At 42.4% G+C, this 25568-nt stretch overlaps 3 protein-coding genes across 3 annotated transcripts; all 3 read right to left on the reverse strand.

Annotated features, from left to right (window-relative positions):
- Positions 1-3204: 3204 nt before the first annotated feature.
- Positions 3205-5907, reverse strand: LOC146607127 (uncharacterized). The gene is made up of 2 exons (XM_085348259.1): positions 4464-5907; positions 3205-4199 (listed from the first exon to the last, which is right to left on the reverse strand). The coding sequence occupies exons 1-2, from the start codon at positions 5905-5907 to the stop codon at positions 3205-3207; spliced, it is 2439 nt and encodes an 812-aa protein (XP_085204385.1).
- A 2628-nt stretch (positions 5908-8535) lies between these two features.
- LOC146607128 (uncharacterized) lies at positions 8536-12314 on the reverse strand. The gene is made up of 2 exons (XM_085347761.1): positions 12146-12314; positions 8536-10315 (listed from the first exon to the last, which is right to left on the reverse strand). Exon 2 carries the CDS (start codon positions 10306-10308, stop codon positions 8608-8610), a length of 1701 nt encoding a protein of 566 aa, XP_085203887.1. The 5' UTR covers positions 10309-10315; positions 12146-12314; the 3' UTR covers positions 8536-8607.
- A 6388-nt stretch (positions 12315-18702) lies between these two features.
- On the reverse strand, positions 18703-21153 carry LOC146607129 (uncharacterized). Its single transcript, XM_085347773.1, has 2 exons — positions 21099-21153; positions 18703-20651 (listed from the first exon to the last, which is right to left on the reverse strand). The coding sequence occupies exons 1-2, from the start codon at positions 21115-21117 to the stop codon at positions 18703-18705; spliced, it is 1968 nt and encodes a 655-aa protein (XP_085203899.1). The 5' UTR covers positions 21118-21153.
- Between the last annotated feature and the right edge of the window lie 4415 nt (positions 21154-25568).

Raw genomic sequence — 25568 nt, forward strand, 5'->3', positions numbered from 1 at the left:
GGTGAGGCAGGTCCCCACAGTGGGAACAACCCTTCCTGGTGTCCCAGGAAAACCAGGACACCACACACACACACACACACACACACACACACACACACACCAGTAAAAGGGAAAACAAGGGACACCAGCACAATTTATACAACTTGCATCATCAGCCTGGTCATTCACACAAACACTGTTTTCTAAGTATGTGCTTTCTATCTAACATGCACACACATTCATGGTCCGACGGACGCAGGGGAGAGAAACTTGGGTCAGTATTTTGCCCAAGAGTATTTGGCATGCTCCTGAGCTAGACTTACTGCCACGTTCTATGTCAGCCATTCCCAAAGCCGAGAGTGCTGCGATTCATTTGAAAACCAGGAAATGGGTGGGTGTCTGAAATGTAACATTCCAACTTCCCCCTTAGTGTGTTTGTTGGGCAGCTTAGATAATGTCACTTCAGAAAACAATATAGCCCATATGGTTTTCACTGCCCTATGCATAGCCAAGAAAACAGTCCTCATGAACTGGAAAAATAAAAATAATTTTAATTCTAACCAATATAGAAATTATCTATTAGATTACATTAGTCTTGATACAGCCTCTGCCACCACATCAGATCAATTGCTCTGGGCTCCTTTGATCAGCTCCATCACCTAGTGGGGGTGGGGGGTCATAGTTTGGTCCCGCCTTCACTGATGTGATTGATGTGGGGGTAGGGACAGGCTTAGGGCGTCGGGGGGTTCCCCGGAGGCATCTTCCTTGGGGGGCTCAACCCGGGGTAGCGGTCATGTCCGGTTAGGGGCTCTGTTGGCTCTCAGGTGACTGTTTCCTCGCGGCTGCGTGCAGCGGGGCTAGGGGAGGGTCTGTGCTGACGGACGTGGGTTACTGACCTGGTAGTCTGTCTGCCCCTGGGTGGGTCCGGGATGGGCGTGAGGTTCTGGGGCGCTCCGTCTCTGGGCTGGGGCCCGGGCCGGGCCTCGGGGGCTTGGGTCCTGGTTGGTGTGCTGCCGGGGTTGTGGGCGGGTGGGTGCATGGGGGCCCAGCCCTGGAGCAGGGTGCCGCCGGTGCATCGAGCCACCTGGGGGGCTCTTCAACTGGTGGGGGAGTTTGTCACATCTTGCAGGAGCTTTCCTCTCTTCAGGAACTCTCTCTGCAGGAGGGGGAGATACAGGAGAGGTGGAGGGAGATCTCAGCCTGGGTGTTTATTGTCTTATGTAGTCTGGAAGAAGAGTGGATGGTGGGGTGGGTGCAGTTTTCTCTGTGGTGGGGTTGGGTGGACTGTCCCGGGCTCTGTGGGGCCGGGAGGCGCTGCTGCACTGGGCCCCGGTCTGGATGGGCCTGGGCCCCCTTTCCCTGGCAGGTCGCGGAGTATGGGGGTGCCTACTGGGGTCAGCGGGGGAGCTGGCCCCAGGGAGGGGTCCCTTGCCCCTCCCTTCCTTCCCTCCCCATCTCCAGCTGCCTCCCTCTTCCCGCTCCACCACAACCACCCACACATGCAGGACCTTGGAGTAGGGGTATGTCACCAGGGTGCAGAGGAGGCTACCCCCCCCCCCCCCCCCCCCGTCCCCTTCTGGCTGCCTCTGCCTCAATTTTATCTCACAACTTAGACATTCACATTACTCACACTCTCATTACACATACATATAGGGGGTGGGCACGATACACGGAAAAAAAACAAAAAAAACAAAAAACAAAAAAAAAACAGGAAATAAAATTGGACCCACCCATCATTAAACCTTCACTGTAATCAAATACAACAGAAAATGATGCATTTCCTTGTGAACCATGCAAAGAACATAAAGCTCTTAGGCTGTTGGCTATAAATTGCTAATGCTACCCAACACAAACTTTAATAAATTTAGGTCAGTTGTAATATCCAAAACTAACCACCTCGAATTATTCACTTATTATATCAATTAATACATTTATATTAATGTGATTGAAATTACAGAAATGTACAAACTGAATTCCTGTTATTACTGCAGCCCACCTGCAGTACGTTTGTGATCCACCAGGGGGCCCTGATAAGACACCATGCTTTTGTATACTGAAAATATGTAGCGTTTATATACTACAGTGTGTGTGTGTGTGTGTGTGTGTGTGTGTGTGTGTGTGTGTGTGTGTGTGTGTCAGTCACAGCACAGGAGCACCACAGGTGACCGTACTCTCGCCTTTTCTCTTCACCCTGTACACTCCTGATTTCACTCACAGCGGTGTGATCTGTAAAAAAATTATTCTTGGACAATTCTGCAGCTGTGGGATTTGTCAGAGGTGGGAAGGAGTCAGTACAGGGATCACATGGATCACTTTGTTGAGTAGTGAGGTTACAATTCAATTCAATTCAATTTTATTTATATAGCGCCAAATCACAACAAAAGTCGCCTCAAGGCGCTTCATCGCTTGTAGCAATGGTGGCAGAGTGTGGGAAGACCAAGCCCAATTTCAACATGTTGGGAGAATTTGCTTTTGTGTGGCAGTGAACTACACTGAACAAAAATATAAACGCAACACTTTTGCTCCCATTTTTTAAAGATCTGAAACATTTTCTACATGCACAAAGGCAAGGCAAGTTTATTTGTATAGCACAATTCAACAACAAGGTGATTCAAAGTGCTTTACAGAGACATTAGAAACAAGAACAAATAAAAAGCATGATTTAAAATTGAAAGACCCATGACTCTCAAATATTGTTCACAAATCTGTCCAAATCTGTGTTAGTGAGCACTTCTCTTACCTGTTACAGTGTCTCTAATTTGCAGAACTGGTCCTATTCTTAGCACCTCTTGTTTTTTGTTTTTGGTGAATGTGAGTGAGATCTTATGGATCTCTGCCACCCCCTTGCTGTAAGAATGTGTTAAAGGAAATCTCAGTAATGACTAGTTTCAGAAACGTCTTTTTTAATTATGTACATTTTATTATATTTGACATAAAAAAACAAAAAACTAATATCTTTTGCATATATTTTTAAGCAAAAACAGAGAAAACATCCAGAAACATTACATTTGAGCAAGGGATACAAAACCTAATGCATGTGTATGCATCATTCTTACTTCTTATTCTTTCTTCATCTTATCGCTCCACTGCTCACAAATCATTTAAGATGAATTATTACAGCTTTAAGGATGTTGTGATAAGTTGTATGATTGCTTCTGGCCTATTTGCCATCCTGGTGATCTTTCGGATGATTAAACTCTGATCTCTAGCAGCACCTCAGAAAATTCAAAGTCCTCGGGTCTCTGCCTCTCGCAGAGGCCGTAGGATGACTTCCCTCTTGTAGGAGAAGCGGGTGAGTTTCACTTTGTGGTACAACCTCTCACTGCGCTGGAGTAGGTGATAAAGTGAAATGGTGAACTTAGCCAGAGCCAATGTGCAGATAATCTCTACCACCAGAATAACAATGTAAACCTTCAGATGAGTTTTGCACTGCTGAACTTTTGTGCTGTCTTGAGGAACAAAGTAAGCTTGCTGCTGCTCTGAGGTTGTCACGTTCAGACAGGAGAAGATCACTGGAGTGGGTGGAGGAGATGTAGTTGTTGTAGTAGTTGTGGTTGTACTTGTTGTTGGGGTGGTTGTGGGTGTAGATGTTGTTGTGGGTGCAGTCGTGGTCAGAGTAGTGGTGGTTGCAATTGTAGTCGGGGTGGTTGTGGTTGCAGTTGTGGTTGGGGTGGTTGTAGTTGTTGTGGTAGTCGTGGGTGCAGTTGTTACTGGGGTGGTTGTGGGTGTAGTTGTCGTAGTCAGGGATGTAGTGGTGGTTGTGGGTGTGGTTGTGGTTGGGGTGGTTGTAGGTGTAGTTGTGGTTGGGGTGGTCGTGGCTGTAGTTGTTGTCATGGGTGTAGTTGTGGTTGGGGTGGTTGTGGGTGTAGTTGTGGTTGGGGTGGTTGTGGGTGTAGTTGTGGTGGTCGTGGGTGTAGTTGTGGTTGGGGTGGTCGTGGGTGTAGTTGTTGTCATGGGTGTAGTTGTGGTTGGGGTGGTCGTGGGTGTAGTTGTGGGTGTAGTTGTTGTGGTGGTCGTGGGTGGAAGTGTTGTTGTGGGTGTAGTTGTGGGTGTAGTTGTTGTGGTAGTCGTGGGTGGAAGTGTTGTCGTGGGTGTAGTTGTTGTCATGGGTGTAGTTGTGGTTGGGGTGGTCGTGGGTGTAGTTGTTGTCGTGGGTGTAGTTGTGGGTGTAGTTGTTGTGGTGGTCGTGGGTGGAAGTGTTGTTGTGGGTGTAGTTGTGGGTGTAGTTGTTGTGGTAGTCGTGGGTGGAAGTGTTGTCGTGGGTGTAGTTGTTGTCATGGGTGTAGTTGTGGTTGGGGTGGTCGTGGGTGTAGTTGTTGTCATGGGTGTAGTTGTGGTTGGGGTGGTCGTGGGTGTAGTTGTTGTCGTGGGTGTAGTTGTGGTTGGGGTGGTCGTGGGTGTAGTTGTTGTCATGGGTGTAGTTGTGGTTGGGGTGGTCGTGGGTGTAGTTGTTGTCGTGGGTGTAGTTGTGGTTGGGGTGGTCGTGGGTGTAGTTGTGGGTGTAGTTGTTGTGGTAGTCGTGGGTGGAAGTGTTGTCGTGGGTGTAGTTGTGGGTGTAGTTGTTGTGGTAGTCGTGGGTGGAAGTGCTGGGCAAATCAGCTGATCCTGTGTTAATGAGGGCATTTTCGTCCCTTTCAAATCTTCGGGACACTCACAGAGTGGAGGAGACGTGAGCTTTGCAGCATTTCTGGTCACCCAGCTGTGGAAGGCTTTCAGGTTACAGTCGCAGAGCCACGGGTTGTTACTGAGGTCAAGCTTCCTGAGCTTTCCTAATGGGTCAAAAATATCTCCAGGAAGCGTCTGGAGGTTGTTGTGAGCAAGCTTGAGAGTGGCTAGTGATTGTAGCTTTTCAAACAGATCTTCATCCAGTGACTCTATCATGTTGTTCTGTAGATTCAGTTCTGTGAGCTTTTCTGGGCCTTCAAAGTATTCAGGGGACAAGGTGACGAATTTATTCTTCGACAGGTCCAGCTTCCTGATTTTCTTCAGAGGGCCAAAAACTCCTTTAGGGAGACTGGAGAGATTGTTTTGCTGGAGGCTTAATTCGGTCAATTTGGGCATTTCTCCAAACAGCACTGGTGGCAAACTTTTCAGCCTGTTGTTCTTCAGGGTCAGTGTTTTAAGCTGAGGGAAGCCAACAAAATACCCCTCAGGAAAAGTAGTTAGAAGATTATTGTCCAGCAACAGTTTAGTCAGTTTGTTTTTATGAGGGAACAGATTGGGAGGCAATTCTTCTATCTGGTTTCCATGCAAGCTGATTTCCTTTAAGTTTGGTAAATTCTGAAACAAGTCTTCAGGAATGGTGGTCAGCTGATTCTCATAAAGTCGGAATGCCTCCAGCTTGTTTAGGTTGGAGAACCAGTGAGTTGACACAGCAGAGAGATTGTTTTTACCCAAATGGAGCATTAAAAGGTTGTCAAGACCGTCAAATGTCTCATCTTCAATCAACTTAATCTCATTCAAATTCAACAGGAGGTGTCTTAGTGTTTTAAGGCCTTCAAACAAACCTTTATCAAGTCTTTGAAGCTTGTTAGATTTGAGTACGAGTTCCTCCATGTTGCTGAGGTCGTTAAAGACTCCTACTGGGAGTGACGTTAATTTGCTGCCAGAGACCTCAATATTTTTCAGGTTTTTCAGTCCCTCGAACGCTCCCAGCTCGATGGATGATATGTTACTGTTTATGAACTCCACCTTTTCAAGCTGTGGGTTTTCAGCAAAGGCTCCTTTTGGTATTGTTGTAATATGGCTAACCAAAAAAAAGACTTCTGTCACTTTGGGTCTGAGAGAGCGTGGGATTTCTGTAGCTGAGCTAAAAACTGCCTGGTTCTCTTTGGGGCAGTCAGTCGCCTTTTCACATGGTTGGGTTTCAGCCAGTGAAAAGTCAGGCATGAAAAGTAGAAAGAAAACGATGATCTCGCCTCTGGACATTTTTATTCACTAGAAAAAGAAAAAAATATTTTTACCCTCATGCAAAATTTTCAAGAATTACATTTTGGTTTGTAATTTAGCATGATTTGTTTTTAATGCATCAAATTCAGACCTGCAATTTCTCTGGAAAATCTTTTTTTTTTTAAACCTAGTCAAATATCAAAGAAAAGGGTACCTACCAGGTTATTTCTTTTGGAGGATGAAGCTCCAGCAAAAACGAGACACATGCGAGTTAGGTAATTATTACTGAGGCTCCAACAGGCTGTAAGTCTGTTGCATCTGAGGCGTGGCGCAGCACACTTCTGCAGCCCGAGATAAGAGCAAGGCATCAGTTTTTTAGTTACTGCACACGTCTACAGAGTGCATTCAAGATTGTGGAGTTTTTCTTTAACGTCATACATAGCTGTGTGATTAATGTTTAACACATGCTTAACACAATATTTCAGGCCAGTTAAAACGCACATGTGTTTGTTATTTTGGTTTTTTACTTCCTCACTGGAACAGCACGAAAAAATGCACAACATCATTTTTGATGAATTTGTTGCTTCCAGTTTGTAATCATAGGCAAGCTTCAGGTGGAACTTTTGGATTCCAGCTAAAGTATTTCAGACTTTATCGTGACTGTTTTCCATTAGATGGCAGTGTAATGGAAGGTACTGTGGATGTAGAATGGATTTTACCAAGAGGATAGTAGATGTAACTGGGTGTTTAACCCAGGGTATTGTGTTTTGGACTTCTTAGTTTAATTTGTTTTCCATCTCTTACATTACCTGGTTGGTTTTTATCGTCTGAGTCTCCCTCTGTTCTTTGCTGTGTCTTCCCTCATAGCAGCGTGTCTCCCTGACACGCTGTTTGTTTGCTGTTTGTTTGCTGTTTGCTGCTATAACTACACATGTTTCTTGTTCAGCTATTTATTTATGAGTGACTTATGTATGTATGTATGTATGTATGTATATATATATATATGTATATATTGTACTATTCTTAGTTAGTGTATTGTCTGTCTTGTCTTAATGTTGGCTTATAATGGAGCACTGTAACAAAAATAATTTCCCCCAGGGATCAATAAAGTATTCTGATTCTGATTCTGACACGTGTTGTCCTTATATACCTGTACTCTGATTTCCAGTTCTTGCCCTGGAGAAGTTTTTGCTCTTTTGTTATTTCTGTGGATAGTCAGCATTACAGTTAGATTTTAAGTTTACTTATTGTTTTCTAAGTCCTCTGTTTGGGTCCACATCCTGCCTCCCACACAGCCGGACCTTGACAATGGTACTCATGCTGACACTCTGTACTTGGCTATTATGTATGGATTTATGTGATTGAAGCGTGAGGCTTGCCTTGTTTCTTTTAATTTTACCATATTAAAATAAATGAATTAAAAAAAATTAGTGGGCGGCACGGTGGCACGGTGGTTAGCACTGTTGCCGCACAGCAAGAAGGTCCTGAGTTCAATTCCAGCATCAGGCTGGGGTCTTTCTGTGTGGAGTTTGCATGTTCTCTCCGTGTTTGCGTGGGTTCCCTCCGGGTACTCCGGCTTCCTCCCACCGTCCAAAGACATGCAGCTTGTGGGGATAGGTTAATTGGATAATCCCAATTGCCACTAGGTGTGAATGTGAGAGTGAAAGTGAGTGTGAATGGTTGTCTGTCCCTGTGTGTTGGCCCTGCGACAGACTGGCGACCTGTCCAGGGTGTACCCCGCCTCTTGCCCTATGACAGCTGGGATAGGCTCCAGCGCCCCCCACGACCCTGAAAAAGGATAAGCGGAAGTGAATGGATGGATGGAAAAAAAATTAGTACTCCTGGGTTGTTGTTTTTGTTACGTTTTATTAAATGTACAACCCACTATGTCAGTGTCATGCTGAAAACTTTCACGTGTTTAAAATCATTTTCACAAGAATTCAAATATGAAACAATGTATATATTTATATAAATAATGTCAGACTTGTCAAACCTAGTATGAATGGTGAAGCTCAGTAAATAAGAGACAATAAGAGAGCGTGCACATGCTCTCACTAGAAGTGTTGCATTTATTCAGGCTATTGAAGCGTGATGTATAGTATAGTAGAAGAAGAAGAAAGTGTACTTTATTGGTCCCCGTGGGGAAAATCCCTCTCTGCATTTAACCCATTCACTCAGTGAAGCAGTGGGCAGCCACTGGGCACCCGGGGAGCAGTGTGTAGGGACGGTACCTTGCTCAGGGGTACCTCAGGGTAGCTGTTCAGGGGAATCGAACCCCCGACCTTCCGATCATGGGGCCACCACTCTACCTACTGAGCTATCCCTGCCCCTAGTGAACTCCATATTACATCTTTTGTATGTATATTGTAACGCTTTTGCAAAGAAGTTCAACTATTTGCTAAATGTTGGGTTGTTAGCACAAAATCAGCCGTCAAGCTGCAACAATTGTTAATGAAAAACAGTCGTTGGGTGGTTAACTCAACAGGCGAAGCATGTTTCAGTTTACATTCACAAATATGTCCAGGTTGGCCAAAAGTTGTTAAGGCATTTGTTGTTACAGTTAGTATTTAAGATGGCATCTCTTTCCTCAAAGATGCACAGTCAGGAAGACACACTGAGGGGTAAATCTGATGAATAAAACTGAAAGGTAATGAACTCTCTGGTGCCTTTCAGGCTCAATTACCAACTCTCCAAAGTCGCCCTCTAAAAGTTCTTCGTGTGCTTTGTTTGAATTGCAGTCTACAGCACAGAGTTCGTACTCCTGCGGCCTATATTCCCCGTGCCACTCTTATTTCTCCTCCAGCAAATACAGCTGATAATTACAGTGCTGATGATGACAGTGCACACTACTGCGATGACAATTAGGGTGATTGAAATATCACGAGAAATGCTTCCAGTATTCCCTTGTCCACTCCTGGTTACCTTTTCATACTCTGAGGTGGGGGTCGTCTTGACAGCTGGTGAGGGAGTGCTTCTTTTGGCTGGAGGTGTATGTGGCCTCCTCCTCTTCTCTGTTGAGGTCAGCACGGGCTCCTGAGTAGAGCTGAGAGATACCAAGTTCTCATCTGCCAGCAAAGCAATCATCTCGCCATTCAGACTGGAAGGAGCGTCACAGACCACAAGGCTTTGGTTGGTCTTTGATGGGTGCTGCTTCAACCAGTCCCTAAGTGGCAGAATATCCTTGTCACACCTCCAGGGATTTTGCTGGAGGAGTACTTCCTCTGATGCAGTAAGGGCGTCTAAACTCTCCTGTGGTAGGTTAGGGAGGGAATTGTTTCGCAGGTCTATCTGTCCCAGGTGGGTCAGACCCTGGAGGAAACCACGTGGGAGGGATTTGATGAAGTTGTTTTCCAGAGAAATGTTGACCAGTCTTGGTAGCACCTGGAAAGTCCCAGCTTGCAGGGTCGTGATCAGATTGGTGTGCAGGGATACCTCTCCCAGCTGTTCCAATCCTCTAAATGCACTGGTGGATACATAACTAATCCGGTTACGACTGAGGACCAGGAGGCGTAACTGAGTCAGGTTCCTGAACGTGTCATTTTCCACACGACTCAGCTTGTTGTCATACAGCCACAGCTCCTTAAGGGCCGTGGGCCCAAACACCCTTGGCCCCAGAGTCTCCAGCTGGTTTTCATACAGGGAGATCTGGGAAAGATTTGGCACGTTTAGGAAGATCCCTTCTGGGAGAGATGTGATCTTGTTGTTGGAGAGAAACAGCTTCTGGAGTTTTGGAGTCTTGGAGAACAGGTCACGGTGGAGGTGAGTGATTTGGTTGTCTTGTAGTGACAGCTCTCCCAGGTTTACAAGGTCATCCAAAGTACCAACTTGAAGCTCCTGTAGCATGTTTCTATTAAGGCGTAAAGTTATGATCTGAGAAAGACCCTTAAAGGTTTCTCTAGATAGCTGGCTGACTTTGTTACCAGAAAGGGAAAGGTAGCTCAACTGTTTCAGTGGATGAAAAGTTTCCACAGGTACTGCAGTGAAAAGATTCCTACTAAGGTCAAGTCTTCTAAGCTCGGTCAACAGGGAAAACCACTGAGGCCGAAGTACTAAGAGGTTGTTGATGCTTAGTGTCAAAGCCTCAAGTTTCTGCAGATTTTTCAACAAGGCTTCTGGCAGATCCTGCAGTTGGGTACCAGTTAATGTTAAGGACCCGATATGTGGTGTTGAATTAAACGTGCCAGGGCGCACTTCCCTCAAAAGAGATTCTTTAATTAGCAACAAATCCAACGAATTCGTCATGTGTTCTGGCTCCAGAGAGTTAAAACTGCATTTTGAAAAATAGAGTTTGGTGGCAGATGACGGCAGCGGCATGGGGAAGTTTGACAGGCCAACGCATTGGACTGTGCTTCCTCTACATTGGCATCCATCCGGACACGCCCAGACAACACTGAGGGCCATGAGAAGTAGGAGTACAGGAAGTGTCGTTGGCAGCTCCATTATTGCCCTAAAATAGAAGAAACATATGTTGATTGGTTACATGCCAAAGTCACTAAACAAATCAGTGTGAGCCATGTTTGTTGCCATATTTAAGAAAAAGAAGTCTGGATACATTAAGATTGTGTACAACCTGTGGGGATTTTGCTTTATGTGGAAGGCCAGCAAGCGCTCATTAAAAGGAGTTGTTACACAAACGCTGTTATTTTTGCTTACGAAAGTAACTGAACTGCTCCACTTTGGATATTCATGAGGGAAAATGGACATTGTTGCATTTCTGGTGTGTTAACGCCACTGGACCTACTCTGAAATTTGATTTATTATTGCAAAACCTTTTTGCTTACAGGGCAGTAAAGAAAAGGATTTATTTATCTCCTCTCCATGTCAGATTGGGATTCTCTGCTCCCAGAACCATCACAATGATAGGAAAGTTCTACTGAATGCAGCTCTAATTAGTAACAGTGTCTTCATGGTGTAGCCTCTGAGTTTGTGTTTCGTCCAGGAAGCCGACATTTGCATAAATGAATCCAATGTTGCCCGTAGCTAGGAGCACTGCCCACCAACAGAACTGACTGCTAAATGCTTGGCAGGCCTCTGGCAGCAAAACCGTGTATGCAGCATTTGTGTTAAGCAGTAATTTTGAACCACTCATGCCTGAATAATTTGTTTTGCAAAATTTTTTGAAAGTGAACACTGAATATTTGTTAGCAAATGAAATTCAGTGTTTTGTCTGCTTCTCAGCATGCCAGACTGCCTGCACAAGTTTGGAAGCTGAGCCGTTCTCACTGTTTGTAGAGGCACAGACGGCTCCTGGAACAAAACCTTGCCAGCATCATGACCTGCTTCTCCACACAAATTCACCAAATTCACAGTCCTGCAACTGAGGGCTGGCAAGCCTGAGTTGCTTCTCAGTAGATGAGATGTATTAGTTTGCAACAAGAGTGTCTTTCAGGAAGGAACTTTGTAAAGACAAAATAAAATATCCTTCAAACGAACTCAAAGGCATCAGATTTCTTAACTTCCTTCTTTTCTTTTTTTTTCATCAAAAGCAGGAGGTCATAAAATCCATGCTGGTCCGTCCCAGCTGCTCACATTTTAACACATTTTTTCTGTTTTCATTAAAAGGTTGGAGAGGTGGTACTAGATTCCTGCTGTGAGGGTGAAGTCATTGTTTCCACTGCTATTACAATTTTATAACGTTTACATGATTTCTAGCCATACTAACATAGAACCTCATTTAATTCCTAAACTATGTGTCATCTCTGGCAGACTTTATCCTCTCAGTCCAACCCAAACCCACTGTCATTTCGTCACTGGGACAGCCTGAAATGATCTGTGTTGTAATATAATGGTTAAACCATTTCCAGTTCACCAGTAATTCCTTAGATGTTTTTCTCCCTTCGATAATTAAAGGCTCAGAACATTATGTTCTGTGAAAAGAGCGTAGGAGCAGAGCTGCAGAAGGCCATGCATGTTTTATTTAGCATGTTTTGATGAACACCGTAGCTGACATGACATAAAAAATACACTTTGTCATGTAATTCAAAACGTAACTCTTATAATAATGACATATTAAAAAGCTAATTGTTTTACACATGAAAACACATGACTATACAACGTATTATAAATTTAATATTTAAAAAATAACAAGAAGAAAAACTAACATTATATCTTATTCCACATTACTGTCACCGACTTCTTTATCTTGTTTGTTTCCTGTTACATTTACCTCAGAAATATACTGGACACATCTTAAGTCTTAAGTAAATAAAAGTTTTAAAAAAAGAAAAAGTCAAATAAAGGAACAAAGTAGGCCAGCGTGCTGTTTTGCTGAGCTTACCTCTCGTGCTGCGATCCCTGAACAGAGACAGTGAGTCGGTGTGGAGTTCTTTTATGTGCGTCCTCCCTTCCGCCTCAGTTTTACTAATCCTCTGAAAGTTTCCAGCACTGCCTGAACTTTCACACCATCACATTTTCCTGCTCTTCGTCATCAGTCAAATTTTATAAGTCAGCTTTTTTTCTCTCTGTCTCACACAAGAAATGTGTAGATCCTGTTTCTGAGCTTCCTGGCCGTCCCCCGGCCCCCTCGGTGTCTCACACACACTCACCCTTTTTTTCTAAATGTGGTGGAGGGGGATCAGACCAGCAGAAGCCCCACCCTCTGGTACCAGCCTGGGACTGAACTGATTTTGTGTTTATGTGGGTATTTGGTCTCTGTTTCATCTTAGCAAAGACACTTTTTTTAATGCCTCAAGCTTCTTTATTTAATGGACAAGGAAAGATGTATATGTGTGCTAGAGGTTACAGGAAGGGTGACAAGTGACTCTGGACAGAACAATGGAGATTGTTTTGTGTTTTTAGTTTGTGGCAATGTTGTTTGTGTGTCTGCTTGGGTGTGCAAAGTATGGTCTGCACATATCTTTGGAGTAACATTCATGGTATGCTTGTAAATGGATGGGTTTGGTTTCCCAAATCCACTTTTAGGGACAGACTGTAACACAATCCACCCACAAACACACTGAATGAGCGTTCACTCTCTCTGCTGTAACAAAAATGATACATTTTCTATTCATTTTCTTATTATTTTCATATCATAATGAAAGTCTTGTGCGGGTAAGTTCAGGAACAACTTTTAGCATTTAGTACATCTGGATAGAATTAAGCAACGAAGCTTTCCTTGCCTCTACAGCTGTTGCTCGTGTTGTGTGCATATTTCTCATGTGAGCCAAACACGCTATTACAAAACAGAGTGGAACGGTTTCTTTGATATCACAAACAGTAAAGGGAATTATTATGTGATTAAGCTTTAGTGCTAAATTTGTCTTGTTTTCTGGTTTTTAGGTGAAAAAGATGGCTCTGATCTGCCAGTGATATGCAGCTTTTAGCTTTTAAACTCTATCACACAGGAAACTACTGGAAACAGATAATGAGGGTGGAGCTCATCTAAAGGCAGATGTTGCTGCAGTGCACAAAACTGTCCTAAACACTTTTATTGCAATATTGAAACATAAATAATTGTGTTTTATAACTGATTTGATTTACATGCCTCCGACATGAGAGCTATTGTATGTTTTTAGTTTTGCATATTTTACTATAAAGCAAATCTATCCCACATTCTGTGTACAATAGCTTCTAAATTAGTATCCCAAAAGACTGCATGACAAGATAGCATTTTCTGTTCTTCTGTTCAAGGTGCTTTCTATTGTAAGGTAAAGACCCTGCAATAATAGAAAAATCCCATCAAATAGATGCAACTCTGCGAGAAAGTACTTGCAAAGAAAAAGAGGAAGATTGACAGGAAGAAACCTCTGGGACAGACAGAGTTTAATAACCAATAACTAATGATTAAATGCAAAATGGTCTGAGTTTATTATCCTGTTAATTCTACAGTTTTCAGTAAAAGAGTTCAGGATAAAAAGAATTTCCTGCTGGAAACGCATGGCATATGTTTATTATTGACATTTGATTAGTACTAGTATTAGTATTAGGTGCTCTTCACAGGTATGGGCGTGGCTGCCTAGTAGCCAGTGGCATGTCTGATTCCACTTACACTCACCTCGTTTCTCCTCTCTATTCCTCACTGGATTGTTGAACTAAAATTGTCATGTTGTAGTGAGACTGGACTCTCCTGATAGGTGAAGCATGTTTTCTTGTTCCTGAGTAAGATTACCCACTCACCGTGTTTTTGCACCTGCCTGTCTTACCTGTGGACAAAGCTGCCTGATCCACTCGCGTCCACAAAGAAACACTTATCTGGATTCAAGCCTGTGAAAGCTGGGGACACGTACCTGCACACCAGTTTGTGGAGAAACAGTAAATTCCTTCCCCCATGAGAGCCTGTGAGAACAAACAGGAAAACCAGCGCGCTCAGCTTCAATCCAGACAAACCAGCTTAATGGTGCTGAACCATAGAAATGTCAACTTATGAGTGAGGACCGGTATACAATATTTAATGTTACGGAGCAGTTAGAAAAGCTTCAGCACTTGCCTTTCCTCAGCATTCAATTCAATTCAAGTTATTTATACAGCCTCAAATCGCCTCAAGGTGCTTTATTTTGTAAGGAAATCCTACAATAATACATACAGAGAAAAACCCAACAATCATACGACTGCCTATGAGCAAGCACTGTGGTGACAGTGGGAAGGAAAAACTCCCTTTTAACAGGAAGAAACCTCCGGCAGGGGTGGAGCCATCTGCTGTGACTGGTTGGGGTGAGAGCATTTAAAGAAATGCTTTAAATGCACTATTACAAACTTACACATGTAACTGTGAGTGCTGAAGTTCTCAGTCATAAAATCAACTGACCAGAACATGCAATCTGTGACAACTGAAAACACTTAGCTGTGAGTTACAGAGCCATGTGAAGATACCAAGCTTTGAAATCCTTTCACAGATTTACAGACTGATCAAATGTTCACCTTATTATTTCAGTGAACTTCAGTGAACACATAATATATAAAAAAGAAGCCGGATTGAGCAGGGTTACAGTTATAGCTGCTCTTCTTTGTGATGTAACGAGTGCATGTTCTTTACGGAGGATTTAGAAAGGAATATTAGGATATGTACATTCAGTATGACTCAACTTACAGCCTGTTTTTTTCAAATTTTATTTGTCACGTACACAGTCATACACAGTACGATATGTAGTGAAATGCTTGGACAACTGCTCGTGACCTAAAGAAAACAAAAAAGGAAAAGGCTATGAATAAGATAGGAAATAAATATGAAAAATTAAAAAGGGTAAATTTAACTAGGAAGGAATAAAATATAAATTAAGGTTAAAAATGAAATAACTGTACAACACAAATTAGAATGAAGGGTAAATTTAACTGGGAAGAATAAGATAAAATATATAAATTAAAGTTGAAAATAAAATAACTGTACAACAAAATACACAATATAGAACTATATAAGAATGTATGAAGAAATATAAATAAATATATACACAATAACAGCAGCTGTACAAGTATTAACCGGAAATGAAGAATATAGTGACCAGTGTTGTGCAAAAACAAAGTCCAGAAAGTCCAGTGTGTGTGTAAGAACCATATGTGTGGGTCAGTACTGTGTGGTGGTGTGATTGAGAGACCGTATCGCCTGCGGGAAGAAGCTCCTCCTCAGTCTCTCTGTGTTGGTCTTCAGGGAGCGGAATCGCTTTCCTGACCTCAACAGAGAGAACAGTCTGTTGTTGGGATGGCTGAGGTCCTTCACCATCTTCCTGGCCTTGGTCCAGCACCGCCTGCTGTAGATTGAGTGCAGGTCAGGGAGCTCGGAGCGGATGGTGCGCTCAGCTGACCGCACAACCCTCTGTAGAGCTCGTCTGTCCTGCATGGTGCTGTTCCCGAACCAGGTTAAGATGTTTCCCGCCAGGATGCTCTCTATGGTGCACGAGTAAAAGTTCCTGAGCACCTTGGAGGGCAGTTGGAAGTCTCTCAAGCGTCTGAGGTGGTAGAGACGCTGTCGGGCCTTTTTCACCACGGTGTTGATGTGACAGGACCATGACAGGTCCTGCGTGATGTGAACTCCGAGGTATTTGAAGCTGTCCACTCTCTCCACTGGGCACTCGTTGATGACGGGGGTCTGGTAGTTCCTCTCCTGCTTAGTGCTGAAGTCCACTATCAGCTCCTTTGTCTTACTGACGTTTAGAAGGAGGTTGTTCCTCTGGCACCAGTTCTCCAGATTCCTATTTTTTAAATAAACAGCTTATTATTGGGCTTAAGATAAGATAAGATAAGATAGAACTTTATTAATCCCTCGGGTGGGTTCCTCTGGGAAATTCGACTTCCAAAAAAAGCACAGCAACGACCAAAGTTACAGTTACAGAACTGTTATATATATATACACACACACACACACACACACACACACACACACACACACACACACACACACACACACACACACATATATAAATACAGAGACAAATATAAATAAAATATACAAAGGGGATAAATAGAATAAATAGGAATAAAAAATAAAAATACAAGTGAATTGCACATTTCAAGTATTGAGTCTATTGCACTGTTGACTATTTACAAAAAGTATTGCACAAGGTATTGTACAGTGAGGTGCAGAGGCACTACAGCTTAGTTGTTCCCCCCTCCTTTGTCCTCCTGTTTCCCCTCCCTCTCCCCTCCAGAGAGGAGTTAAACAGTCTGATGGCGTGTGGGACAAAGGAGTTTTTAAGTCTGTTAGTTCTTGTCTTGGGGAGAAGCAACCTGTCACTGAACAGACTCTTCTGGTTGTTTATGGCCGTGTGCAGAGGATGCCCAGCATTGTTCATAATGTCCATCAGCTTAATCAAGAGCATTAAAATTCCACCCTGCAGCCAAGACTCTGGGAATTCCACATTTGCTCATGTTTTGGGAAATCCCTCCCAGCTGGCATTACGGTCAAAGTTAGAAGGTTAACATAGACAAATGAAAGATTCCTCCCAGAGCTATGAATCAACAGGTTTTTGTTTCTCTTCCTAAAGTCTTGTTTTCCACATTGGTCCAATATTTCTTGTGCCCCTGCAGTTTTCCTCTCCCCACGCTGACCCTGTGTATGTGCCCACTGTTGTGTGAGCTCAGCCTGCTGGAAAGTCCTAATCACCTGTTGTCATAGCAATGAACTTGGGCACTGCTCACCAATTCATCCTCTTTTGTTTGCTGCTTGGTTTAGCGTCCAATCACCTCTCGTGGAATTTGTGGCATCTGCCGTCATTTTTAGGGTTTAAAAGACTTGAAAAATTATTGTGACTCAGGCAAATATGGCCCCTTGTTTAGTCTCTACAGAACAATGTGTAATGTCCAACTGTGAGGACAAGCTGCTCACAAATGAAACTTTAAATGTACGAACTTCACCTTTAGTTGTTTCCTTTCTCATGAAAAACATTTGTGTCAAAACTTCGGTAGAATTAAAGAGCGGCTTTGTAATGAAACATGTTGCACAGTTATTAAAAAGGGAACTGGGCTGGATGTACGTTCACATTTTTGAGGTTATGACAGAGGCTTGTGAAATTACAGGGGCGTCATTTCATAAATGGATTCGTCATCTCAAAAGCTAAACATACTGACCTCGTGACATCATGGATAGATGTGTTTCCTGTTTTGAACGTTGTTACAAAGATTAGGGCATAATCTTCCTGTGAAGATGTGTAATTCCTTCTGGGAAAGCACATTTCTGTAACATTCCTGAAAAGGAAGTCAAATCCAGATAAGGAATAATGGTTGTTTACAGCAGCTGTTCGAATAACAGGTGCTGTGGGATTAAACAAGATACTCCAAAATCTTGACCACGATCTGCTCAATCGGTCAAATATTTAGCAGTTTGATCACAGAAGTGGACAGGTTTAAGATATAAAAAAAAACCCACTTTAATCATTCATTTTCATGGCATAAAATACAAATGATGACAGCATCACAGCTAACCCTAACCCAGCTTTTAAAAAAGGCCATTACATGAATGCCTTACAAAGAGAAATACACAACAGGCACTGGGTATATAAAGTGTAGCTCACAACAAATTCACAATAATAGAGATGTTGATCAAACAGATGACACACACAGCTTTAACATTTTGAAATAAACATCTGTAAATAGCACAAATATAAAAGTAGACACTGTCCAGTCGTGCGCTTTCGTCTTGCAGTTTCAAGTATCCACCACTGGAGGGAAACAAATCACCTGCAGCTTTAACACTGATGTGTGTTATCTATAAGCTGCTGAAGCACTGCAGTCTTGGCATAGTAGATAAAACGTACATTTATAAATACAGCAGGCATCAGTGTGTATGACTCGAGACATGGTGAAAGCAAAAGACCAGTGGAAGAAACCAGGTTTTCACTTTATATGCTTGAAAAACAAACAGTGGTCAACAACAGGTGGATTCTTCAGTGGCTCTCTCCGGCTTTAACAGAAACTGTATGACTATAGAATAAACAATGATATATGTATATAAGGCATTATACAATCCTCTCATTTTATCATTATTATCATAATTACACCACAATATTTTTTAAAGAGTTTGAATATGTGCATCATAGCATGAATCTTTTTACCAGTGTTGGGCACTTTTAATTTGAATAATTTGGACATGAACAGGCAGGACTTTAGCAGTCTGCATAGCTACCCAGTTTCAAAATAGACCTAAAATCTTCCCATTTGATTGATGAACATTCAAATATTTGCTCTGTATGCTGACTATTGACAGATATTAGTTTAGCTGTGATATAAAATTAAACACAATACCATCTGAATGTGCTTTTTTCTGAAAAACCCCACAGGGTTCAATTCCATCATATTTCAAAGTCTGATTTTCCTGAGGAAATGTGTTCAGAGAAAACAAACACAGTAATTGTCAGCCGCTAGAAGAGGATCGTTTATCTAGTTGTGCACCAGCCCGATAAGCCAGCGCTACGCCTCATGACGAGCACACTCAGCCTTTAGCTTATACGTGGCCTTGTGGAGGCGATACATGCCATACATGGTAGCAAGAATAAGCGACAACCCTGTAGCTAGAAGAAGGATGTGAGAGAACATGAGGAACCCAGCCAAAGCCGTGTTTGAGGGCAGAAACCACACATACACCCAGCCTTTCTGATGGTTATGGTGGACAAACTCAGGCCCCGGTTCTATCACCAATATGCCATAAAAAGGAGGTGACATGTTCTGAGCAAATTTACCAATAAGTTCAGTGGAAAGTGATGCTGAGAGTGTTGTATCATCTGATGTGGTTGCTTTTACAGTCTGAGTGGTTATTTTGTCAGGGACTTTTTGGGTAGCTCCTTGAGTGGTTTGGATCGCCGCTTCCTTGGATCGAGTAGCCGTTGTGGGGGGTGTGGTTATGGAAGTTAAAGCTGATGTTTGTCCAGAGGTTGACAACATGTGGAGTGGTTGTGTTGGTGACCGGTTCAAATCTTGTAGAGGAAAACTCTTGGCTGTTGTAGCACTGCAAAAGCTGAACTCTTCATCATGCAGCGAGCCAACGGTACGCAGCAGCTGGTAGATTGGAGTGTGACACATCACGTCATCTCTGTCCCAAAGCACATGCTCATTGTGTCTCATCCATCTTGCAATGCCTCTGATAGCACAATTACAATCCCAGGGGTTTCCACTCAGAGTCAGATTCATCAAAGCTGGAAGAGACACGAAAATATCTCCTGGAAGACTGCTAAGGTTGTTATTGTTCAATAAAATTTCAAGAATCTCTCCAAGACCCTTAAAGATATCTTCTGGTAGGCCATACAACTTATTGTCATTGAGGTGAAGTTTCTTCAGGGTGGTTAGTTTGGAGAATAGCTGGGGATGAAGATAATGGAGGTTGTTGGATTTTAGCGAGAGCTTCTGAAGGTTTGGAAGACAGCAGAAAACATCTGGTGGAAGGTCCCTCAGATTGTCATTTAAATGGAAGTTCAGCATAAGCAGCCCAGACATGTTAGCGAACAAATTTCCAGGAACCGTGATGAGGTTGGTGGCATATAGATAGAACTCTGTCATGTCGGGCATGTGACCCATCAGCTCATCTGGTAGAGATAATAGTGGATTCTTGTAAATGGTGAGTTTGACCAACTTTGGCATGTGGTAGAAGCTCTTTTCTGGGATGGCCTGAAGTTGGTTGGAGGATAAGGTCAGGTTTTTCAGGTTCCCCAGAGGCCAGAAGACTTTAGGTGGAAGGCTGGCAATCTGGTTTTGATGGAGTTTTAGCTCCACGAGGTTGATGAGTTTGTCAAAGATGCCAGCTTCTAGAAATTCTAGTTCATTGTAATAGAGTATAAGCTGCTGAAGTTTAGTCAAGGAGTGAAAGATGGTAGGAGGAAGCTTCTTTATGAAGTTCCTTCCAAGATTCAGAAAGGTGAGGTTGGTCAGTCCTTCAAATAGGTCTGGATCAAGACTCCTGAGTTTGTTGCGGCTTAGGTCCAGATCCTGCAACCCACCCAGTCCTTCAAACATGTCTGGATGAATGTTCTCAAACTGGTTCCCATCTAGATGCAGCTGCTCAAGAGCAGCAAGTGGACTGAACACTCGAGGAGGAAGGGTCGACAGATCGTTAGATGACAGCTTGACAGACTTGAGCTGGGGAGCTATGAGGAAAGCCTGAGGATGGACGGTGTTTAGATGACTCTTTATGAGACTGAAACGCAGCAGGAGGTCCAGATTTGCTAAACTTCGCTCATTTAGGACATTCATGTTTGTAACACTGAGCTGCAGCAGGTATGTGTGGAGAGGCAGAGGCGGTATATCAGTGATGGTGGAGCCAGTACACATGGCAGCGCCTTGAGGGTTGCATCGGCAACTGCTGGGGCAAGAACTGCTGTGGGTAAAGTCTGGAATCATAAAGAGCAAGGGCATCATCCACGTGGTGCCTGGGAAGTAAAAATAAAGCCAATGAGAGTCCACATTTTTCTTTATTTCGATTTTAATAACTCATTTTAGTCATTTTATCTGTATAAAAGAAAACTTCACCTCCTGAAGTCTGAGCCATTATAGCGTTTTGAACATGGAGCATTTATTGAACCTTCTGATATTTCAATTAAATGTTTATTTTCATATATATTTTTGCAATTTATTGCTTAAAATAAATTGTGCACTTGGGTTTTTCAGGGAGAAAAAACTGATGACTGAAGTCTCAAAAGCTTTCATGTATCAAATATGAGGCATTAAAGGCTTAAACGGAGTTAATGATGTAGTAACACAGTAATAATAGCAATCATAATGAAAATATTTTTAAAAAATTAAATTATGTTATTTCATAGATACATTTCAAAAGCATTGAACGTGGGGCGGAAAACCAACATAAGCATTTGACTAACCTCTGAAGTAAAGATCCATCACGGATTGTTTGCTCCCGTGCTGCCTGCTGCTCCTCTCTCTACTGCTGTGTTTAGAAGATGCGCACTCTCTGTCTGTCACGCTATCCAGCCCCTGCTTCACCAAGACGTCTGCCCCAGAGACATTATCTCATCCTTCATGCTGCTCAGGCCTTGAGATTAATTCTAGAGTTCAGGCTAGCAAGAAAACGTCAGCATTATGACTTTTGATTTATTTAAAAGTTGGACTCACTTTTCTGGATACTTTAATGCTACAAATTAATGTAAAACTGATGTCATCTTAGTCTTCAGAGCATTTCATGCACTTTGTTCAGTTTGACTTTCCCAATGTGCAACATTTGGTTGGCTATTTGTAAATTCATGTTTTCTATGATATTTTCCGTTTGAAACCTGCCATCACAAATGTTGACTGACACAGAGGGTGCTGTTTCATTTCCTGTGTATGCAGCTCATGGGCTGGACAGAAACAGATAACGGCCATATCTGCAGCAGGAAAGTTTGGCCGTTTTGTGCATGTACTGTATTGTTACTAAACTAATAAAAGCGAGTAAAGCATACTTGTGTTCACATTGGTAGATTAGTGGGTGAACTCTAATTGTGTTTTAATAATAATAATAATAATAACTTTATTTATAAAGTGCTTTCAAAAAAGTGCTGAACATCTCAAGTACAAGCATTTTCAGGTTTGAGCTCATAGACTCTGTCCTTCTGTACAACATTTCTGTAAAGTGTGAGGTTAACAGTCAAAATCACAGAGAGGGAAAATTGTGCAATGAGAGACTTTACCTTGGGACAGATGTTTTGTTCTGGCAGTCAATCAATCAATACTTTATTTATATAGCACATTTAAAGACCGGAGGTACATCAAAGTGCTTCTCAGTAATAAAATATGAAACAAAATTAATTGCATATGGGTACGATAGTAGAGTATAAATAAATTCCCAGATAAAACAAAGCACTAATTAGCCCGGGAGTACTATGTTAAAACAAATATTTCACACTTAGTGTAAAAGTTCGGTAAAATCAACACAGAAATATCAACTGCAAAAACCCAGTAAAACAATAGGTTAAAATTACATACAAAATGTAATAAAAGTACAAAGTGTACAGCCGACAAATCACTAACTGAAAATGCAAGATCAAATAAATAAGTTTTCAATCGTGTTTTAAAAGATTGAATAGATTCCGGCGCGCGAATATCAGCTGGAAGATTGTTCCAGAGGTTCGGTGCAGCAGGCAAAGGCACGATCACCTCTGGTTTTCTGAGACCGAGGTTGCACCAAGGTCATTTGACTCCATGATAGAAGTGCCTTCAGGATACAGGCTGAGAAGTTCAGTTAAATAGCAAGGCGCAACATTACTTACGATTTTCCCTTACTGTACAGTATAAAGCGCCTTGAGGCGACTGTTGTTGTGATTTGGCGCTATATAAATAAAATTGAATTGAATGTAAGCAATAAAATCTTAAAATCAATCCGATATTTGATGCACAGTAAATTTCCCAGTGTTAAATCAGCAGTGTTAAAGTGTATTTACTCTAATAGAGTCATTATAACATCAGCTGGAGCAAAACGCCCCCAGTGTGGAGTTACTGTAGAAAGCTCCTGCCACCACATTTTCTTCAGGTCACTTACAGGGTAAGTTGTTCATATTCACTTATTAAACCAACAATTTGACATTTTAAACAGCATGTTAAAATAAGGTTACATTCCTTTTGTTACGGTTTGGAGGAGGACTCAAGCGCAGGACTCTGGTTCTGATGCTCACGAGAAGGGTTTATTTACAAGTCACCAGGTGTAGAGAATGTGCGGGGGTGGGGTGTTATATACAGCTGAGTGGGGGGAGAAGGGGTCTCCAGGGAAGTCCAGGGGAAAGCACGCGCTAGTGATGGCCTGCTTGAAGCTGACGCTCCGGTGCGTGTGTCACAAAAAGCTTGATTCGTTTGGCCAGAGTCACGTGATCAGTGACGTCCGAAGCTTCATTTAGAACATAACCGCTTCGGTGTCTGATTCCCTGGTTTATAAGGAAGTGATTTATGGAGTGTTTTGATGGTGACAGATAGCGAACCACTGATATTTCTACTGAGAGATTTGGAGCCAGTGAGGAATAGAGGAGGTTCTGTTGTGTGGGAGTATTTTGAGTTGATTTTGGTCGATCGGGTGGGTTTTCCAGCTTTGTGTTCTGGCTGTTTGTTTTGTTTTGTGCGTGTTTATTTTATCTGAAAACGGGAAAAACTTAAAATGTCAAAAATCTGATTTTCATAATATAAATATCATTAAATAACTTTAGAAAAACTTCCATTTGACTCTTTACATGTAATGTTGTAAAAATATATATTTTATTGTTTAATTCATCTGAAAATGTTAGTCTGCAAAATGTGCAGCAATTTAATTTATTTATTCTCTTTAGCTGATAGTTTGTGGGGCCCAGGTAGACTGTATAACTGCATCTCTACCAGTTTCTCTGCACTCCAGCCTCCTCTGGGCCATATGAAGGGATTTTCCTTAATGCAGGAGAAATGATCTCCACGAAAATGAACAGGTTTGGCCATCGCACACTAGAACAAATTCTCTTCTTAAATAAAAATGAAAAAGGGCTACTTTAAATGCATCATGTTTTTAATTTGCAAGTTCATAAGCATTTTCCTTTTCCAGTTCACAATCAATTCTACCCCCAGGTCAAAAATATGCATAGGAAAATGTCCCTAATATAATATTATTTATAAATATGCCTGTCCGGCGATTAATTGCATAAGTACAAGGAGGCAGGACCTCACAGCAGAAACATACTCCATAGTCAAGTCAAGTCAAGTCAAGTTTATTTATAGAGCACATTTAAAAACAACCAAGGCTGACCAAAGTGCTGTACAGTAAATACAGATAAAAATACAATAGAACACAATTTCGTAATAACACCTCGCTGATAAAAATAAAATAAAAATATATAAAACAAATAAATTAAACCTTTCTAAAAGCCAATGAAAAGAGGTGAGTTTTAAGAGCGGTTTTAAAAGTTTCTAGGCTTTTGGAGAGTCTGACGTGAGGAGGTAAACTGTTCCACAGTCTGGGTGCAGCCACAGCAAACGCCCTCTCTCCCTTTCCATAATGTGTTGTACATTATTATATGTATATTACATGTAGCGTGGTACTTTTCAATTATTGTATTTACCAACATCAAGAAGTCACAAGCAAAGAAAGACCACACCATGGTGCATATTTAAACAAGGAAAGTTTACTGGTCAAAATTATGTATTAAAGAAATAAACAACATTGTTTTCACCCCCAAAAATAGACGTTCAAAGCAACACAGCGGCGGCCCAATATCAGACAAAATTCCACTCTGTAGAGTGAGTGGGCAATCATAATGAAGCAGTTGGTTTTATTTTGTGGATTCAAGCTGCTCTTCATATTTTTGGCCACCAGATGTCACCAGAGAGGACTGTGTTGAAAAGCTTCGAGTAATGAACCGTTTTTCAATTCAAGCTTCAATGCTTCGGAAAGCTTCATTTGGCCATCACTAGCACGCGTTCTTCAGAATATCCACTCACACGATCACAGGCTCACACTCCGACACTGCCACACGGGAATCACACGGGGGAAAATCCAGGAAGCTCTGTAGACAGGGTTAAGAACGACGCACAAAGGAAAACACTCTTAACTAAACTTGCTGTAGCTTGACTTCACTAACGCGTAGTCGACAACGATCCAGCGACGAACAGCAGTCACCTCCTGGCTTAAATGCTGCTCTATGGGCTCAAAATGTGGTCATAAATATTTTGTACTTGTAAAAAAGATTTGTGATTTATTAATTTATTTATTTATTAAAGCACAGAGAGGGAGAGAGAGAGAGAGAGAGAACAGAGAGAGAGAGAGAGAGAGAGAGGAACAGAGAGAGAGAGAGAGAGAGAGGAACAGAGAGAGAGAGAGAGAGAGAGAGGAACAGAGAGAGAGAGAGGAACAGAAAGAGAGAGAGAGGGAGAGAGAGAGGAACAGAGAGAGAGAGAGAGAGAGAGGAACAGAGAGAGAGAGAGAGAGAGAGGAACAGAGAGAGAGAGAGAGAGAGAGAGGAACAGAGAGAGAGAGAGAGAGAGAGAGGAACAGAGAGAGAGAGAGAGAGAGAGAGGAACAGAGAGAGAGAGAGAGAGAGAGAGAGAGAGGAACAGAGAGAGTGAGAGAGAGAGGAACAGAGAGAGAGAGAGAGAGAGAGAGGAACAGAGAGAGAGAGAGAGGAACAGAGAGAGAGAGAGAGGAACAGAGAGAGAGAGAGAGGAACACACACACACACAGAGAGAGAGAGAGAGAGAGAGAGAGAGGAACAGAGAGAGAGAGAGGAACAGAAAGAGAGAGAGAGGGAGAGAGAGAGGAACAGAGAGAGAGAGAGAGAGAGAGAGAACAGAGAGAGAGAGAGAGAGAGAGGAACAGAGAGAGAGAGAGAGAGAGAGAGGAGAGAGAG

This window comes from Diplotaxodon limnothrissa, linkage group LG23, assembly GCF_057381915.1.
Source record: "Diplotaxodon limnothrissa isolate DT_005_m linkage group LG23, D_limnothrissa_male_GT1.1, whole genome shotgun sequence".
NCBI classification, from domain to species: Eukaryota; Metazoa; Chordata; class Actinopteri; order Cichliformes; family Cichlidae; genus Diplotaxodon; species Diplotaxodon limnothrissa.